At 37.3% G+C, this 21,663-nt stretch overlaps 1 protein-coding gene across 1 annotated transcript in view; it reads left to right on the plus strand.

Moving 5' to 3' along the window:
- Positions 1-4,471: 4,471 nt before the first annotated feature.
- LOC107102487 (large neutral amino acids transporter small subunit 2-like) overlaps positions 4,472-21,663 on the plus strand; it is a 33,007-nt gene continuing 15,815 nt past the window's right edge. The window contains exons 1-3 of the mRNA XM_015401816.1: positions 4,472-4,666; positions 14,588-14,792; positions 18,774-18,925. Of these exons, the coding sequence (XP_015257302.1) occupies positions 4,537-4,666; positions 14,588-14,792; positions 18,774-18,925 (487 nt within the window). The 5' untranslated portion in view covers positions 4,472-4,536. The remainder of the gene's footprint in view (positions 4,667-14,587; positions 14,793-18,773; positions 18,926-21,663) is intronic.

Consider the following 21,663-nt stretch of genomic DNA (forward strand, 5'->3'; position numbering starts at 1 on the left):
TAGCCTTTAGTGACTTCAGTGAGGAAACTTTAATCGAAGGAAGGTGAAACAAGGGGGTATTCTGGAAAACAGGATTTTATATGCATGTATAATTCATTTACAGATTTTTTCTAATTTTGGAGTAATTTATTTGTCTCTTAGTTTCATCTGCTGTGTCCTGATGTTGACTTTTTTTTTATAAACTGTATCTCTCTCCCTGTGGTCAGCTGTTCTTGAACGCTGCTCTCTCCTGTTCTTTCTTTGTTGTGTCATATTACCATTTTACCCTCACTTTTACCTTTGCACGTCAGTTCAATTTTCCCTAGAAGTATTTTTTATGTACTGTAGAGAAATCAATATTCGTAAAAACAGAGATTTTAAAACAAAGGTATAGTGGAGGATGTTCTTTTCCGGGTGGATCATTAAAATAAGTGGTCCTCCTAATTGTCAATCATCCTGGTGATATTTTTACGTCAGGCCATCCTACGTGCTCATCCCCATTTTCACTTACCGGTGGTGAATCTGACAGAGTGGAAAAATTGCAAATCTTCTTTTGGAAAGTGTGCTTGTATGAGCAATGCAATGAGCAACTTTTAAACAGAGTGTGCACGAGGAGAAATTGGCTCATGCATGCTCTTGCACGCATTTAATTGGCGTTCCCCTCTCAAGAGCAAGTACAGGGATGTGCATGTGCACAAGTGGAAAAGGCGGGTCTTTTCAAAAATTTGCAAAAATCCTCCACTATAACTTTAAATCCTCTCAGACTCCCATCTTGCTGGTAGATAATGTCGTCCTTAAGAGCATAACCAACTTTTCTTATAGATGATAAGGAGATCACTGGAAATTGTATTATTTCTAAAACATGGCATGTAAAAGCAGCAACTAAATATGTATCTTAATCAATGCGTGGTCATGATCTTATTATATTTCAAACATGCTTTATAGCTGTTAAGCTGTTTTCCCTGTAGTTTGCTATTATTGTAATACTGTAGATATTTACATCTTCCTATGAGATTTTTATCCTAATATGAGACATTTAAGGCCTGGTTTGGACATTTCTTATATATTTGGAGTTTTTTTGTGTTGAACTTGCTCTATAGCTTATATATTCTTATCCATAAAAAACAATTCCTAATGTGTTTGTTCTTTTTGAGATGGCCCATTAAAAATGTCCAGGGAAGGTGTTCTGTGCCAGCAAACTGTCAACAAGCTGGCACACACAGTGGCTTTCTAATGGCCGAGCACATGGATGGTGAGTGAGCAGTCATGACGTGTGCTCCTTCCTGCCTCACTGCATCTGGGTATCTAAAACAACTGAACTAAATGGGTTTTTTCTTTCAGGGATCTATGGAAAACGACATCACTTTTTGAACGATAAGCAGGAAACAGTGAGTTTCTCTACGGCTGAAAGTTTCTGTTTTTTTGTTTTGTTTTTTTTTTTTCAAAATTTAATCAGCATAACGAGGAACTTTTTATTAGCAATCCATGACTTTCTGTTTCGCCAGGATATAACTGTGACACAGAAGTCTGATTGTTTCAGCAATTGGTTACTTGGCAGAAGAACCACATTTATGTTGTGATCAGCCACAGTAAGATGGTGAAGAGGGTAAAGATATCTACACGGTTCACTGTTGGAGAACGATGTCATCCGATCCTCCATAGCAACCAAGAAATGTTGTTTACCAGCCGATTGCCTGTCAGGGAGTGATGCCAGGAAAGAATACTTGCTCCTTTTTCCTCTAACCTACCATCAGACCCGTAAACGTAAGGTTTTAAAACTACTGGGCCTTTAGCTAAAACATATGCTTTTACAATATCAGGATAAAATTCACATGTTTTGCAACATTGACTGTTGGTAGGTTTGTTGTGAAACAATGTTAGTAAATTTGATAAACCACCTCCTGCAAACTGCTAACTACAGCAGAGGGTTAGTCATGCTGAGGGTCTGTTTCTTTTCCAAAGGACTAGAAAACCCTCTTACAGTGCATTACAACAAGAATCCTTTGCAATGTCAGGCGAATTTAAATGAAATTCTATTGGATTATCATTCCTAACCAAATGATAATGTATTATAAGGTCTGATCCTATCAGGATAACGATGTATTATGGACACATCAGTCATGGTTTCCTCCATGGCCTTCTCTGTCTGCACTGAATAAATAGAATACATCTTGGATTTTTATTCATTTCTCTTTGTGTTAGTAAAATACTGCAATAAAATATATGCTTAGTACCAGGCTTTTATTAAATCTTTGCCAAGTTTGCTGATAAATTTGTCTGCATCAGAAAATCTGTATGAGCCCCACCTTTTAATCTGCTGTACTTAAGTCGGTCATTCAGGGAGTGTTTTATCCGCAGGCAGGTGGATTTGAAATTAAATCCCTAGTGATGCTTTTAGAGCAAATAATGTGTAACAGTGATGGCACTGATGATGCTGCAGTCCTGACTGTGAAAGCCTCTGTGCTGCTAGAGTGTCCTTGACCGAAGAAACCACAACACAACAAACAAAAATAAACTCCTTCCTCATTTGATAGCTCTGCAGCCCAGCTGTGCTCTGATCAGTTCCCACTACTTAATAAGGATGTAACATAAAAGATTAAAAGGGAAATTATTAAAGGAATGAAACAGCCAAAAAAGGCCATTAAAGCTGCCCAAAAGATCATTGCTGTTCTCAAAATTCTGTATCAAGCACATTACAGGAAAATTAAGTAGAAGGAAAAAGTGTGATATTGAAAATGGGGCTTTGAGAGAATCAGGAAGCAAAGCCTGTTCAATAATGTTTTTGTGGAATCAGAAGCATGAACTGTGGCTGGAGTCATAGTTTCACTCATTGTATCCCCCGTTAAACATTCTTGGGTACTGCTACTGTAAAAGCAACTTGAGCTTCCTTTAAAACTCAGACAGACATATTCCTGCCATGTTGCTAATCTAGTAATCCCTGCATAAGGTGCCCCGATATCGCCAGCATAAAATGGGCAGTAAACAAACTTGTCAGGACAACTTTCTACACTATCACTAGTTTTATCACTAGTTAGATCAAATCTTAATATTTGAGGAGCAAAATTTTTTATTTTAATTATCTATAAGCCCTAAATAAAATAAACAGAGAGAAAAGTAATTATACGTTTTGGATGGAATCTATACAGTATTTAGTTTTATGACTCATTTCATCACGATGCACCACAGAGCGCCACAGGAAATCATTCCTGCCTGTGACCATCAAACACTACAATTCATCCTTCTGACAGTCCTTTAACTTCCTTACTTATTATTTATTTATTCCATTACTTCACTATGTGCAATAACACGGTCATGTGCAATAATTGTAATTTGGTACTGAGCAGCATTGTAAATTATAAATTATGTCGATTGTACATACTGTAATCAGTGTTTTATTCTTATATCTTATTTGTACTGACAATCTCATTTTCTCTCCTCTTTAAACAGTTGCACTGCAAGAAAATAATTTCCTGCAAGGGATTTTTAAATGATTCTGATTTTGAAAAAAGAATGAAATAAATCACTAAAAATGTATTCCATATTCAAATTCACCTGTATAAACTTATCTCTGTTCAAAATACATATGTGTTTATGGTCTTCTTTAGATAAACTTAGTCAAGCATCATAAACCAACAACAATCTACCACCTATTGTTGCAAACACATCTAGTTAGATGGAGCTGTCAGACAGCCATGGACACACAGTCGTGACGTCTGCGTAAAAATGGCTAAATTTAGAAGCAGGATTTCTGCAGCCTCCTGAATAATAACTGCGGCTCTGTGAGCCAAGTGGTGAACTGGAACATAACGCCACTGCAAGGAGGGGAGATCACCTGCTTTAGAAGGAGAGGGAACTCTTCAGATTTGATTAACAGCTGGTTTAGAGGGGAGGAAACGAAAATTAAGAAGGGAGGGGACTTCGAGATGGAAAAACAAGCATGGGCGGTGCTATAATGTTTTTATGAAAGGCGGGATGCATATGAACCCTAACACAAGCTCTACTGTCTGAATTCAAGGAGGCTGAAGAGAAAGACCAGGCTGCTGCTTTACTGTCTGTGCGCAGAGGGGATGTTTGTGTCAGCTCTCCTTACATCTGGAACAAGAACGCTGTGAGAGTATTAGATTTTTTTTCACTGAATCTGTGAAAATCTTTTTCACTTTAAATTGCACAACAGGCACAAAACAAATCAAAAAGTTATCGGAATATGTGCTTTTATTGTTCTCTGGCCACCCTGCCAGTGCAAAGACAGAAAAATAAAAATATATTTCTAGGTTCCAGTTTTGTAAAAGCCTGCGGCTTATTTCCAAACTATTTTTAATTGTTTTATATTATATAGAGAGGGATATATTGTTTTAACCTCTAACAACCGTAATCAAAAGCTGCTGACAGTGCAAAAAAAGACAATCATCAGATAAACGCTGCAGTGACCGTTGTCCTGCGCGCAAGGAGGACTTTTGCGCACAAGGCGTGGAGCGCGCAGAGGGCTATCATCAGGTGCTGCAAAAAACGACAAAACTTGGACAAAAAAAAAATTAGTACCAATTAAGCAAAGACAAAATGACGGACGGTCCAAGACAGCGGAGCAGCACGGCGGGATCTGCCAAGGATGCAGCGCCTCAGAAGGAGTCTGGGGGAGTTGCGCTCAAGAAGGAGATCGGACTTGTGAGCGCCTGTGGTATTATAGTTGGTAAGTGACTGTTTCTCTCTTCTTTTTACTGCACCTTTACCTGTGCTTCACTATTCACAGGAGGATGTAAAGCTTGTATTGACTCAAAACAACAGAATAGTAACGCTTGGATTAGTCAAACAGGGTTAAATGAATTAATAAAGAAAAAATAACCAGTTCAATCCTGCTGTATTATCGCCCTCTCTGCTCCTTGATTCACTAAAGCTTTCATCTAACTTTAATGAGAGCGTCTTCACACTACCTTATCGCTGCTGTTTACCGAATTTGTCAATACAGGGTAGTTTGTAGACTCACATGACTCACTGGCATGCTTGCAAACCTCTAGGAGTAGATCTGTTTGCGCATCTTTTTACTTTTTTTTGTTTTTGTTTTTTTTTTTTGTTTTTTTTTACCGATTCCTACTCACAAAACAGCTCCAGGCAGGTCCGAATTCATGGATAGTTTTTTTTTTTTCGTGCACATGTTTTTTTTTTTAAGTCTTGCTTTTAAAGAAAATCTTTCCCACAGCATGTTGCTACCACCACTGTGGCTCAGCATAGACACCATCAGAGTGATATGTAGTGTTTGTTCTTTGCCACACATGCTGGTTTGCATGTAGGCCAAAAAGTTGCATTTCATGTTCATTTCATGGATTATGTCAAACTGCACTGAGTTTCTGTAGATTTAAGCATTCAACTCTTCCAGATGGGCTTATAGTTGTTCTATCAACTGATTTTCCTAATTTTCTAAAGCCATGCCAAATAGGCTTCTGAGGCCTTCAAAGACATATCGGGTTTATCCAGAAATGAAATTACATGCATATAGATGATATTCAATGATGCACACATATTGGATGTGAAAAAGTTCAGGTTGTTTCGATATTTTTATTAGGCACTTAATTTTGAAGAGAGGCCATTAATAGGTAGAGATAGAAAGGGGAACACATGCTGTTACTGTAATGTTGGGATTTGGAACCAAATGTAGATTAACAGGCTTGAGCTTTAATATAATAAAATGGAAAGCTACAGATTTTAAACAAAACAAACAGGACATAGAGCGATGTGTGACAGAAGAATCATGCATCGAACAATTTAAACCCAGGAGCTTAAATATATATATGACACTGAATGCAGGAGAGTGAGTTAGGATGAGCTGTTGAAGAGTCCAAACAGGAAGGCTGAAGAAAGGATCCAAGGATGAAGATAAAGAGAATAAGAAATAACTGAATATGTTAAGATCAGCGACATGGAAGGGCTCCATTGACAGCTGGGAAGCTGGGAAGAGCTATGCGCTATGCACAAAGACATAGGGCGTTGGATGTAGGAGTTTGCCCTGAAATTGAAGGATTGACGGTTCAAGCCCCGGCTCCGACTTTCAGTGCCGTTGTGTCCTTGGGCAAGACACTTCACCTGCATTGTCTACTGATGGTGGTCAGAGGGCCCGGTGGCGCCAGTGTACGGCAGCCCCGCTTCTGTCAGTGAGCCCCAGGGCAGCTGTGGCTACAATGTAGCTTGCCGCCATGAGTGTGTGAGTGTGTGCGTGAATGGGTAAATGAATGTAGTGTAAAGCGTTTTGGTCAGTGTAAAGCGCTTTGGTCAAGTCTCCTGACTTGATAAAAGGCGCTATATAAGTACAGGCCATTTACCATTTACAAATGAAACCCTTTTATTGAAGAACCAGAGATCTGGACTTTAAGATAAGACTCTAAGAGTTAAGATCTAAGATAAACTAAGGAATAAACTAATATGGCAACACCTTTTCAACAAAAATTTACAGAGAAATTGAATTAATATATAAGACCTATATGAATGAATATAGTATGAATAATATGAATATAACCTATACGAATCATAAATTAACAGCTAAGAACTTATTTTGGCACAAACACAAATTAAAACCAAAATGAATTATTTTGCATTTGCTTTAATAATATGCTAAAACCAAAGTACAATAAAATGAGTGGCCTATCTTTTTAGCACACGCTTTATACTAACTTTCATTAAATAAATCAATCTTAAGTATTTTATCTCCACCATCAGCTTCATCATCAAACCTTACTCAGCACAGAGACTGGATGATGACACAGAGAGGTTAACATGGCTGCTCTAAGGTCAGCCAGGCTGAAACAATGCAGAGGACAAACATGTAAAGATAACTCCATCAAGCTAATCAATACTGACTCAGGGGCTTAAAACATGATGCAGGGTGTCCAGACGGAGTTAGGCTCTTCGTCACTAGATGGGAGGGGTAGGGAGGCGGTGACTCATTCCTGTGTTTCCGAGGTAACGGGAGGAAAGAGAGTGGGGTTTGAAGGTGACAGGGAGAGTGTGAACAGTGCAATGTTTTCCAAGGAGGTTTGCTGAAAGAGTAAAAGTAAAAGAGGTTGGGAGAGGATGAGAAGATACCGACCAAACCAGTCAGAGGTTTAAATCCTGCTTCATTTAAATGTGAGAATAGCCTTTAGAAAAGGATTTAATCACAAACTTTAAACAGACAGACCCATCTTCTTCTTTTGATTTGACCACAAATAAATTGCTTATAAAGCATGAATCCCTACAGACTAACATCTTCCTCCTTATCCAACAGCCTTGTTTTGATGTTTTTGACAAGGTCAGAATAAAGGTACTTGTGTCGAAGCACAGGTCTTCATCTGGTGACACCTTCCTGAAGGTCATGTGTTATGCAGGTCCCTCCTCGCCACCAGTCCTAGAAACATTTCAGTAGATTTGCTCTGAGAAAGGAAAAATGAACCAAAACATGTGAGTCATAACAGACGATAGCTCATTGCATCATATATAAAAAGACATGAGGTTGTAGTTTTCGTCAAAAATTGAGCAAATAGTTTTGGCAAAGGCTGTAAATACTTACATATGTGTGACTTTAACGTTTTCTATTTGCAATCTTTTTGTTTTCATCATAATGGGGTATTGTGTGACATTTTGAGGATATATCTATTTAATACCATTTGAAAAATGACTGAAGTATAATGCTTAAAAGTTATTTTCACATGAACTTTCTACATTTTTCACATTTTTCATCTTCATTAACTACTAATTAGTGATTTAACGGCTGGATAAAAAAATAACTGTTACCTTATTAGACTTTTACATGTGTTTCAAGAGCAGCAGTTTATTAAATTTGGGTATTCTATTCTTCTACTGAACATTAACAAGGTTGGCAATCCAGCTCAGAGGATTTTACAGCTGTTCAGAGTCCTCGGAGCATTCACCAGGCTCCCCCTCGGTCATGGCGCTCGTCCTTGACCGAGTTACTCCTCCATGCTTGTTCAAGTCTGCCTGATCCTTTTGCTGCGAGCCTGCCCCGCTGGCTTTCCTTGAAAAAGTTGCCCAGTACACAAGGACTTCAGACACTTTTATAGACCATTGTTCACTTTTTATCTAACACATAAACCCAGTAACTTGCGTTGCATGAATTACGGATTACAAGTGAACTTTTGGCCTTTTGGAGAGAAGGACTCCACCCTAATCCTGTTTATTAGCTGCCGTTGTTTTCACTGCCCTGCTAAACTACTGGCACCCATTTCACATTCTGTTATAATACAACCACGACTGTGGTGCATTTTACTGTGATACAGTGTGTAATTGTAAAATGGAGGGTTGTGTTAATTTTAAAGTTCTTCAACCATTTTCCCATTTAACCCTTTAAATCTTTTTTTTCTGTGTTAAAGAAAATTGTCCCACATCATTATGCTTCTGTCACCATGCTTCACCTTAGGGTTCAAGTGTTCAGGGTCGTATGCAGCCTTCTATTTCTGTCTGAGGCATACTGCAAAGTTTGTTGGTTTTCATTAAAGCTCTTTTTAGTTTGGCTGGGCATCAAAATATATCTTGGCTATATTAATAACATTTAACTCTGTATGTTCTCGTTACGATCCTCTTATCGTTGTTATTAATATTGTTATAAAACTTTTCTTTAAAATCTTAAAGTGCAGTGAAAGTTTACATATGTGTGCATAAACTTTGTATTAATTCAGCTTGGTGGCTGTTTGACAACGGTATTGCTGTGGGGGGAAATGCAAGAATTAGTCAAAAACTATGAGCTGATTACAATTACATAACTGAGCTGCACAGACAGTGTGCGAGTGGCTGCTGTTAGCTGTGATTTTGTCTAAGAGGAAACAGAAAGCTCCTGGAAAAAAGGAAATATTGGGTTTAATTTCTGTTAGGTGTCGTTACTCTTTAACTGAAAAATAAGTGAGCTGTGTATTTTATATTAAAAACCACATATACTGTATCAAAGAGCATACTTTTTTGATTTTTATTCACTGTAATGTATCATAAATACTTGCAGTCATTATAAAGACTCTGATTCAATGTTTATAAAATGTCCCTTATATTTAATTTGATAAATTTAATCATAAACATTTATTAAAATTACAGTAATATAATTTATGGCTGCAGGTATAGTCAGGGGTTCGATCTGCCATACAGATATCTATCAGGAGGGGCCCTACAAGTAAAGGGCCCTGCTGATTGCCCACCCCCCTAATAGTGCATTTTAATTACTTTTATGTTTGAAATGAAATAACTATTACAACCAAAACAATAAAAAAGATGTGACACAATTTAGCTGCTACTGAAAGTGCCATTTAGTGGCTGGCTAGCTCAAGTGGCAAGTCGCCCGTCCTGCAAAAAGGAATTCTGGGTTCGTATCTCAGCTGCCAGTGTGGGTCCTTAGTCAAGACCCTTCACGCTAATGCCTGCTTTGGGGAGTGGGGGCCTAATGGTTAGGGCATTGCGCTTGGAATCCTGAGGTTCAAGCCCCACTCCCACGGACTGCCATTCTGGGTCCCTGAGCAAGACCCTAAAGCACACACTGCTCCCTCGGGTGCAGCACAATGGCAGCCTACTGCTCCCCAAGGGGATGAGAGTTAAGTTAAAAACATACCTCATGGAATTTTGATTCCCCTTACCATATACAAAAATAAACAAATCAATCTCATCAGATAAATACATGAAATAGCGTAAATTGCAATGATGGGGCTTGAGCAAACAGTCGGAGAGATCAGCAAAGTAAAATATGAAAAGGAGCTGAAAAGTGAAAGAAAAGAAAAAAAATCTGTATTTGTTTGATACAAGAACAGTTAAAGCCCCACATGTTTTCTGAAAAGCTCATGAAGGAAGACATTTAGATTAAACCAGTCAGATTACTTGTTATTCTATAACCTATAATCACTTCCCACTTCACCATAATATGAAAAAAAGTAGATTAAAAATATGAAAGAATAAAGGGTTATTCACACACACTGCATTCGATTGTGCAGGTTTGTAAACATGTGGTGACAGACTAGCAGTTAGTCCATTCTTTAATGACCGGGTCAGCTGCTCAGTCCAGGGCCAGTCCAACACGAAAAAACATGATCTCATTTGAAAGGCACTCACTGGCACAGCCAGTCCAATTCTGCACTTTGATGGAAAGAAATAAATGTTCAATATAATGAGATAATATAATGCATCTGGTAACATGGAGACAAGTAAGTGCAAAAGGAAGCCTTAGTCTATCTGCTGTGACTCTTAAAATACAGTCATGGATTGTTTAAATATGAGTATTAATAAGAAATACATTGCAATAATTAAAACCAAACTTACCTTCTATTTGTTTACTGTTTATTTCCTATTATAAATCATTAAAATCATTCATCAAGGACACAGTTTTCGTTTAAGTAAAACCCATATAATATTTTGTATTTTTTTCTCAGATGCTAAGATATTAATACTGATAATAGACAAAAGATGAGAGCAGAAGAAAGGTCATGGATGATCAATTTAAACTCCACAAGTTAATGTATTTTTTCTATACAGAAAGTGTTTCATAGTAAAGCCTTGCTCGATGGGGAACAACAGACTGTGCTGTAAAAATGTTTTATTATTAGTTCTAATAGAACAAAATAAAATAGTTTCTTGGCCAGACAGCTGTAAAAAATAACAGTGTGATAAAAGAAGAAAATAATATGTAGAATAATAATTAATCAGATGTTTGTAAATCTCTAATCATAAATTAAATAAATAAATCAGAATGAGACGGAAGCTTGGATTAAGGTTTTTCTAAATATTTCAAAAGCTCCATTGTCTCCTTTAGCGAAAGTTTGTTTGCTTGTTTTCATCATTTGCGTAAACTTTCTCTTTACTCTTCAATTTAAATACTTTTTTCAAAAGGAATTCAGGTAAAAATTATTGTGCGCCTTTTTGTTTGATTCAGAATCATTTACAGAAAATTGTACATGGCTAAAACAGCATGAAGATTTTTTTCTGAATCAAATGTTTACATGTATTGTTATAATCTTTTAAGAAGAGGGATTATATTTAACCCTTTGGTCTCTTTTCTTGAAGCCTATGACACAGCCCTTCAGTGACGGAGGCACATAGAACTGAACATGCTTGGGGCAAGCCTGCTGACAGCTCTAGACGAATATGCAAATCTATTATTGAATGCTGTCGGCTCATTTTTCTGATTCTTTTGCTTTGGAGGCCAGGAAGGGATCACAGTGAAATGCTGTAGTATTATCTGGCTCACAGTTTTGCACTTTGAATGCTGAGGCAGCTCTACCAAATCTTGCAGACTGGGATATTAACACTGGCTTTAGGAGGGGCCCTTCACAAAAGAGTGCCTTGAGCCCCAAAATGGCTAAGTTCGTCTCTGGGTATATTGCAGCCATAAAGAAAAATCAAAGTTCACCAGAAACAGATATGTGCTCTTCCTTTGTTAAACTGTATTGCAGTACAAAAAAAAAGGAAATGGGAAAAACATTTTGGTGATATTTGTTAAAAGAATTAATCCAATATTTCACAATAAAGTTATAGCGGCTTGGACATTTTGGTTTGGCAATACACTTTTTGATAAAACAGTTGCTGAAACGAGATGGTATTAATTGAAGTCTTCGAAACAATCGAATGATTTAGAGCTGTCTGTTTTAAAAGTAATAATTAAAAAAAGAAAATCCACCAAGAGACAAATGGAAAGAACAGGAAACATAAAGATTCCCCACAGTCAGCAGTCCGATACACGGCTGTGCAAAGCTGCACATGATAATGACAGCACAGCATGCACTGGATCTTGCAGAATCAGTCTGTCGGTCAGGCGAGTCAGTAAAACTTAACCAAAGAAAAGCTAATCAGACAGGGTGGAAGTCACAAAACTAAGCGTTGAGTCAGCACATAGCGTTTTTTTCAGAACGTCAAAGTTCATGCACTGCAGAAACCCCACTGTTATAAAAATGGCCAGGTAATCCAGGAGAGGACAGATTTTTGTCCTTCTTACCTGCAAATGGAGTTGATTAAGCACAAAAATCTCTTTTTTGCTTTTGAATGGAAAGCAGATATTAAAGTATATATCTAGTAGCGCAAACTGAGATAAATGTAAGACTTTTTACTGTTATCATTTGGAATTAAAATCTTAAATTGCCTATTTTACAGGTCTAGACACTTTCAATCAGAGTATATCACTGTATTGGGTTTGAAGTAACTTTTTTGCACATTGTTTCGTTGCTGCTAATATGTTTTATAGCTTACTACACTTTATGGCCGTGTCAGGAGCCAGATGAGATCTGACTATCATTCAGTACTCTGACTTTTGTACTTGCATGCCCCTTAGCCAGTCATCCAGCTCATTATGATTCAAAGCCAGCGATCTTTGACATCTTACTACCTTACGCAGAGTCTAATCCCAGTAAATCCTGTGCCTGAACTCTTTTGGGCCTAGCTCTATCCCAGGCGGCAGCTCTTTCATCTCCGCCAATCAGCGTTCCCACCAACTTTCCATGAAAACGGCACTTTGATGCTCAACGAATCTGTCAGGGCATTGTTCTCCCCCCCCTTCTGTATCCACCTTTAATCTCTCTTTGCACTCATTCACCCCTGCTTTCTGTCTTTCTCATATCTCTCTGCAACGTCAGCATAATTCCACCATCGTTTTTGTTTTTTTCTTTGCTCTTTTCCGTTTGAGTCTGCTAATCCCCAGTCTGATTTTGACCCTTTTTCTGCTTAGTTTGTCTCTAAACAGGCATAAAATAAAAAATGATGACAAAGTATTATGGCAGCTTGAGAAATTATGCAAATGAGGTTGAATTTTTGCAATTTCAGACACAAAAATTAGCTAGTATGAAAATACTAAAACTATGTGATTCAAAAACAGACATATTTTGGTGGAAAGAAATTGTGAAAACTGAAAAATTGGAAGTAAAAGCATCAACAAGGCCTCAGAGACTAAGTGTGTATAACATAGTTGCTCTTACAGTAAAAATAAACTTTTAAGCATATATAGCTAAGAGGGTGTAAATGTGTAAAAATATCGTCTTAATGGTTCATTGCATTATTGACAAGATTTGGTGGTGATTTTTAAGCATAGAAGCCCACGTTAAATAGTCCAAAGTATACTTGGCCACAAATCAGGAGCGGTTTTATTTAAAAGATGTTTTCAATCTTCAAAAAAAAACAAAAATGCTGGTTGAAGCAAAAATGTTTTCATATTTAATTAGCAATGTTCTTTTTATTATTTTAATTTAACCGAATGGAAAGTAGGACCACAAATATAGAGCGGCTGTTATTTAAAAAAGAAAGACTCAAACTCACCAGTGCAGTAAACTTGACAAAAGAGAGCGAATATTTAAAAAAAAAAAGCGACCCACAGCACGCTTTTAAAAAAAACTCTAAAGCAACAAAATGAAAAATAAATAAATAAAAAACAGCATATAAAAACTTAAAAAGTGATAGGACATTATGTATTTTCATAAGGAAGCAGTGTGGGGTTAAGGGTCTTGCTCAGGGAGCCAGAGTGGCAGTCTGTGGGAGTAAGTGATCAAACTCACAACCTCAGGATTCAAAGCCCTATGCCCTAGCCACTAGGCTGCCACCCACCCGTTTTAGATATAATTGATTCGCAGATAAGACGTTATAATGTTTTATTTCTGGTGAGCAAATGAAATACAGAAAAATCAGAAAGATTATTTTAGCAATGAAAACAAAATGTTGAAATAAATAAATTGGAGCTAATGAGTACTTTCTACCTCACATTCTTTGGTCAAAGCTTTGCAAAAAGTTTAGACATCGATGTTTTAAAGCAGGGGTAGGCCACTCCGGTCTTTATGGGTGAGTATTGGTCAAATGGCTAACTTACCTGCTTAGTTTGCAGTCAGCCTCTTTAGAGTCCTGTTAGTCATATCATAGGTGTGATGGACTAGGGACAGCAGATAGTAGCAGCAAACTGGTCCTCAACGACTAAAGTTGCCCATCCCTGCCCTAAATCACACTTGATAAATTCAAAAGTTGTTTTTAAGCGTAATTTTGTGTGGGACGGGCTTATCAGGGTGTTTGGTGGAGTAATGCAATCCCATAGTAAGGAGCTCTCTGGTTGTGTGAACCTTGGAGGTTCTTTTCATCCAGGTGTGTTTTTTTTCCTATGTTCCAGAACCAAGTTAACTTTAGTGGTTACTTTATATTGTCCTTGGACCTGCACCTCGCTTCTCTCCCCTATGATTGGTTATTTGTTTTTTAATCCCCTTGTGAAAAAGCCAGCAGAGCATAGATGGATGCATAACTGACTAAACTTGGTCAGTTCCATTTAAATTAGTTTTTGCTCCAAAGAAATACAGGCCAAACATTATTTAGGAGAATTAAGGTGCATAATAAAATGTAGGAAATGCAGATGTGTTGTTTGAAATAAATGGAACCTGATATCAAAATTGAAAATAGAGTTAAAACTCTTTCTGCTTGGTTTTAGATTAAATTAAAATGGGTTCAAACACATTAATGTTTGCTCTTTTACTTTAAAACAGGGAGGTCTTCAACACACAATATTTTACGCTTCCAGGCTGAGCTAAGATAAATCTCACCACCTCATCTGAAGCTTTTGAGTTAAACCTAAACCTAATAGATGCATCTTGCACCTTATCTTCCTGTACTGAAAGCTGATGCTTCTCTCCATCAGGTAATATTATCGGCTCGGGTATCTTCGTCAGCCCAAAGGGAGTGTTGGAGAACGCCAGCTCCGTGGGCCTGGCCCTGATCGTCTGGATCATCACAGGCATCATCACTGCCATTGGAGCGCTGTGCTATGCTGAGCTGGGTGTTACCATCCCCAAGTCAGGGGGGGACTACTCCTACGTGAAGGACATATTCGGAGGACTGGCTGGGTAAGCGTGCACAGTTAGACATCCACATACCCCATATCACATATTGTTTCTCAGCAGGTGCAACACAATGTCATTCCTTAACAGTTGCTTCAATTTAACAGTCTTAGACTGTGGTTACTTTCTCACCTCTTTTTTAGAGTATATGAAGCATATTGTGCTTGAAATCTGAAGTCAAAAACAAGAAGTGTGAAACCATAACAAATATTCATAGCATATAAGCAGGATCTGGAAGCCAAGTCACCAACAATCATGGAACCAAATCCATCAGAGGCATCTGACGTCCAGTTAGTCAAACTGGGTTACTGGTGGTGTTAATTTTTTCACTTGAAAGAAAATTAAATGGTCGCCAGATTTGTAAATTCACAAACTCCAGAAAATACATCTTGACAAAAACCAACAGATGCATTAACCTCAATACTGAAATGTTCCGCACCAATATAATGCGGTGTTTTATATGATGTCATTGCGTCAACCAGAGGTGGAAGGCTGAAGCAAAACAAAGATGGCTGCTCTGATTTTGGAAGAAATACGCTCTATTTCTTTTAGAAAAATTTGGGAAAGGATGCCATTTTTGCCTTAGTGTATTGGAGAGATGTTTGCGCGTTCCTTCTGACGTGTTTTGGGATAAAGTTAACAAATCAAGAGTGTGATATGGCGTAGATGCTACCACTGCTTTGATTGGCTCAAAGTTTGATAAAAGGTGTGTGCCAATGGTGATTCACCCAATCAGGTCAGAGAACTGTACTGAAAGTCCCTCCCTTTTCAAGCAGTGTCAAATTCAAATTGAACTAATCAGATCGATCCGTCTTATGCCATAAGACTGTGCCTTCAAGGAAATATAGTTACATCAAAATGGATTAACATCCTTGGTTTAGTTTTCCCTTGAAAGTTGTCAGGATGCAATGCAGTCATAAAGAGCTGAAAAAACAGACAATGCTGAAACAAACTCTGCAAAAACTTCAGTTCTGCATGTTTTACACAGGTTTCACTAACTAGGGCTGTTCAGCATCCATGGTAAAACATTTGTAAGGAGGTGCTGGAAGATAAACAAAAGGAGAAATTATGTCAGTTGCACCCAAAGCAGCACTTTTATTATTCAGATTCCTGGTTATGGCTTAATAAAGGGTCTATTTTATGTTGCGTTATAGGAATATGAAATGTAGGCTCTCAAATGGAAACACTTATAAAACTATTAGATGCGTCCTTTAGAGATAATTAAAATATAGTTTGAGCATATTTATTTCTATCTCTATTCTGTTGGCAGAAAATGTAAAAAAAAATAAAATCAAAGCTTTGAATCTTTTTTAGCAGCAGGACAACGTTAGAGTAAGTCAGAGGGCCTGGGGGCCATCGGGTGAACAGTTTAATAATACATCAAAGAGGTAATCCTGCTATCTTAATCATGTGTTCCGGATCAGAGAAACATATTGTCATTTTTTTAAACCTATTTTGGTCTGAACAAGTTAATGATTTTATTTTTTAACCTGGAGAAAAACTTCAAAACTGGCTAATAAAAGCAAAAAAAAAAAAAAAATGTAATCCTCTTTATTTATATTTTCTGGTTATTATTTCAGGCAAAATAAAGACATCTTAAGAAGTCTCTGCATCCAACAATGCAACTCAAACCTTTTTTGTGAACCATTTTAAAAGGGCTAAATGGCTGTAATTAAAGTGTTAAGTTCCTGCACCTGAGGACAAAACCTGAGGGAAGGATGTTAAATAGAGTTTGATTCCACATGATTCTGGTGACGTCCAGACCACAGCCTCTTTATGTCCATCCTGAAAGCCTTTAAAAGCTTGGGAACCGTACAAAGTAGCAAAAACAAACAATATCATAGAAAACAATGTGGCTTCTTGGTGTAGATTTCACACGCCGTTCGCCTTGGACCCGACTGTAAACACGCATTGTTTGATTCCTAGCCATCACATATTCTCAGGGAGGAATTTAAGCAGACAAAACAGCCACAGGTTGTTTGTGCGTCTTTGTTACAGCAACAATCAATACACATCAATGAGCATTTACATCCAGAGACTTTGTAGTTTGTGGTTTCAGATGCTTCCATATAAATAAACGGCGTTCCGATGCTGATTGTAGTGCGGTGGCTTTTGTCCCCATGTGTTCATGTACAGCATGTGTAGGGTTGAAGGTGTGTCTCCATGTTCATGTAAGTCAATAAATGAAACGGCTGAGAACGGTTATTACGGCCCCTTGTTGCTTCAGCTGGGCGAAGCTTAGTTTATAGAAGTGGACAAATGAAAGGGTATTAGTTCAGAAATCAAAGAGCCATTGTTATGTCACACCAGAGACAGAGACATGTTTTATATCAGTGTCAATGTGAAGGAAGTGCGTGTTTAGGATTTGCTTTGTAGGATGTAAATGAATAATAATAATTATACAAAATAAATCTCAAAATACCTCCTGATTGTCCACAAGCCCAGTGCCCTGCAGGAGGATTCATACCTCCTTAACTTTTCCATATTGTTTACATCAGAAACACAAAGCTCATTGTGTATTATTCTGGTTTTATGTAACAGACCAGCACAAAGTAACACATAATTATAAAGAGAGGAGAAAATAACATATGGATTTGAAATATTTACAAACCGCCAAGCCCACCATAAAATTAAAACAAAACAATTAACCGATGTCTGCATAATAGCATAATATTTAGCTTGAAATGTTAAAGATATTAAAGCGAAGGTTCAAGCGTAATGAGGTTATAAAATCTTCAATGCAGGACGGGTTTGATTCTATAGCATAATTTAGAGCAGATATAGGTCAATGAAAAAATTATTAATCCCTAGTTTCAGTTTTTTTTTTTTTTTTTTCTAATTCTTTTAACCCAAAAATAGATGTATGGTTAAGAGTGAATACAAAATGCACCAAAGTCTTTTATTCCTCTTCTTCTTTCTTTAGTCCCCTTATTCATCATGGCTGGTGCCTATCTGAAGCCTATCTATGGGCGACACTCTGAATAGGTGGCCAGTCTATTGCTTTTGACCACTTAAGATTGAAAAGAAAAATACAAAATAAAAAACATAAAGATGAAAAGATCTTTGCCAAACTATTCAAAGTGATGTAAACCCTACAAAATGCACAATTAGATAAACGGTATGTTCCAAAAGTCGTGTCTTTGGTCTGCACCAGTCTTTAAACTACGTTCATGAGAACATTCCAGCGGACTAAAGTCACACTTTTACAGTCTAGTATATAATCATCCCATTAGAAGCTTTGAAGGAATTGCATGAAAATACTGGATTCCTGGTTTGTCCTATTGAGCTGTTATAACCTCAGAAGCCTTGTCTCCTGTACTGTCCTGCACCATTAATCTGCCTGAGCGTCACTGCTTGTTTCCTTTGCTTTGTTCTTTACATTAGCTTTTCTTTTATTCTTATCTTCTGGTAATGTTAACTAGTTTGACTCAATATTCAGCCTTTAAAGCCAAAGTCAGCTGGTTGTTTTTTTTCAGGGTACTAATTAGTTTTGTTTATCCCATTAGCTGTTTGAGTTTTAATTATACCTTTTATTATCTGCCTTAGATGAGACTATTACATGCAGTGATGATGTGTCTTATATGTGTGTAAGTGGAGGGAAAAGGGGAAGCCTACATGTCCTGAAGTAAACCCTAAAAACAATGCTGTTTCGGCAGAAAATAAATATGGAGGGGAAGTCTTTGCTCACAAGTAGGTCAAAAAACAAGCAGCTTACTATGTTACAACATGGGATTTCCCAATTGTTTTTCTTCTGGGAGCTCTTACATATAAACTTTTTCTATTACAGGAACTCATTCAATTGAATATTTCTTTTTTGTTATAAATTATCCTAAATTTTACATGTTTTCTTTATTATTATATGCTTCATTTGTTTGTAATCACAGTGAATGTAGTATATTAAGGACAAGGCAATTACCTTAAGATATAAAACAACATCCTTGAGCTGGATATGGCATGTGTCCTTATCACTGTTTGTCTTTGCATTAGGTTCCTGCGGCTATGGATTGCTGTGTTGGTCATCTATCCAACCAATCAGGCTGTAATCGCGCTGACGTTCTCCAACTATGTTCTGCAGCCTCTGTTCCCCACCTGTTTCCCACCAGAGAACGGCCTGAGGCTCCTTGCTGCTGTCTGTCTCTGTAAGTAGCATGTTCTATATGCTTAGGCACACAGCTGGATCCCATACAAGCTGTTTGCCAATCTAGATGCACCTCTGTAAATGAGGAGCATTGTCCACTTCTATAAGGGGTGTACGGGTGGTTACCCAGGGTGTCATTAGAAGAAGGGGCGGAGATGGTACCCCACGACTCATATTAAACCATAACTTATTCTGTGCTGTTCTTGCTTTTTTTAAATAGAATGTACTACCTTTAAGTATCCTCAACAAAAACATTGCAGGAATCCCATTTTCTTAAGCTTGGACTGTTATGTAATGTAGGGAGAGAGCATTGGTTAAAGGGTTTTTCATTTATCCAAGAACCACCACTAACACGGGACAATTTGTTCCAACGTATTTGCTTAAATCTATGAAAAGTGCCTAAGCTAACAACTAAAAGCATTTTTCTAACAAACTATGTTATCCTCAAACAGTTCTAAGCCAAAAACATTAAATAGATGGTGAACCGAAGCATTAGGGATCATTCATTGCCATATCTGGGGTATTTCCTGTTTCTTAAGTGAACCCCTGTATTTTAAAATCTCCGCAGAGACCTTTTGCTCTAATTCCCACTTTAACTGACTTTTAACTGGAATAATCCAACATTCTTTTTTTTTTTTTAAGGGTCTATATAATGCAACTCAAAACATTTTTGTTCCCCCTTTATTCAAGGAGGCAAGTGAGAAAATTTGAAAATTTGTGAGACAACGTTATTTGTGAGGCAAGTGAGAAAATTTGAAAATTTGTGAGACAACGTTATTTGTGAGACAAGTGAGAAAATTTGAAAATCCTCAGCACTTTACAGATTGGAGTCAAATACTGCAGGCAGCTTTCAGACGCAGAGAGACATGCATGAATGCTTCAAAGCAATGCATGTAGGCTTTGGTGTGATTTCCATACGTATTTAGTATAGGAGCTTTTTTGTTTATTTATTCTTAATATTTTGGATTTGGATTATTGTGAGCGCATTTATAATAACAGTTAAACAAGATTCTGGTTCCAGCATGTTAACTCAAACAATTTTGCCGTTTGATTGACACAAAAACAAGAGCGAGTGCAACTGGAAAAACTGGAGCTGTAATTTTAATACTGGCACAGATGAGAGTCCAGATGTCACCACTTGTTTTCAAGCTGAAGGACTCATTATGTGTCATTTTGTTTGTTTCTGAATTCTATTTAACCTAAGCAGTAACAAAAAAGCTAAACTTATTTTAACTCAACAAGATAAGCAGGTATAGAAGCTTATTTTATGTCTCGTTTAGCCATATTAGGTGTTTTCCAGGTGTTGATCATTCGATGGAAAGTTCTCTCAGAGCTGTCATATAAAGTAATAATATAAGGTGAGGGTGAGTTCAGTGGATGTTATTGTTCATTTTTAATTAAGTTTTGCTATCAATTATCAGGGTTTGGGGAACCAGTTGGCACAAAAAACCCAAAACAGAACACAAATAAGCAAAAGCTTTAAGTATCATCAGGAATTGGTTCAGTATTTAAACATAACTCTAACAAATGTCCACATTCATTTGAAAATGCAGGGATACATGGCAGAAATATTAGAGATAAAACAGGAAAGCAACTTTAAAAGTGTGGTCCCAAGTATTCAAATCTATATCTAAAATTGATTTCTATACCATATATGGGGGCTGACATCCAGTCAGTCTATCCATCCTTCCATCCATCCATCCATCCAGTCATGGTGCCACCTGAAACCAAACTGGTGGCGAGGAATACTGAGGTCTACATATACTGTTTCACACTCCGACCCAGATCCTTTGCCAAGCCCCTGTTTTTTCTTTTTGAAGTTTAAAAAAATTATCAAGGTTTTAGTACAGGTTTTTTTTTTTTTTTTTTTTTGAGAAAGCATACTCACTCTTACCTTATTCTGTACTTCTCTGCTTAATTAAGTGCCTGTCACTACCCTATCCGTCCCGGGAGCACGATCCGTCCTGCGCATGTGTAAACAGATATTACATCGGGTGTCCATAAATAATGTAATTATGGTACTGAAACTAATTATTTCTATCCTTAACTTATTAAAGAATGCTAACACACATCTTTAAGAAATGATTTATGCCTTTTGTGAGACAACTTTTATGCTTTTTACGTTTTCTTCATTAAACTGCTTCTCTGATGTCATCATCAGACATGTTCAGAGCAGTCTGGCAAAATATGGTTAAACCATGTTTATCTGCATTTTAGTTGTTTCTTTCTTTAGATTACGCACTATATAGCATAAGGTTAAAACAAACGAAAACTCAAAAAGACTAGATTTATGTTTAAATCCAAAGCTGAAAAGGTTAGCCACCGGAGATAGCGTAGGATCCCATTTCCGGTACAGATCGAACAGAGACGAGTGATAAAAAAGAAAGGATTTTAAGGCATTTATTTTCTCAGGAAATACATTGTTAACCTTTAACACATTATATTTTTGTACGTTTACTATTTTTGGGGAGGGAAAACGTCATTTAGGTCTTTTTAACAAAATAAAATCGAGGACGACCCGGATGTATATCGGGATGCGCATTCACAAATGAAATCATAGCGCATGCGCAGAATGGATCGTGCTTCAAGGATGGATCTGGTAGTCACAGTGCCCACTTGTGATGAGATATGCCCCTAGTCCCCATATTTGAGAGTTATTTCATTAAGTTGGTCAGAAGCATTATGTCCATAATGTAAGTATGTATTAAAAGAGAAGATATTGCGTGTAATATATGTATA

The sequence above is a fragment of the Cyprinodon variegatus genome, unplaced genomic scaffold, assembly GCF_000732505.1.
Source record: "Cyprinodon variegatus isolate N-32 unplaced genomic scaffold, C_variegatus-1.0 Scaffold1262, whole genome shotgun sequence".
NCBI classification, from domain to species: Eukaryota; Metazoa; Chordata; class Actinopteri; order Cyprinodontiformes; family Cyprinodontidae; genus Cyprinodon; species Cyprinodon variegatus.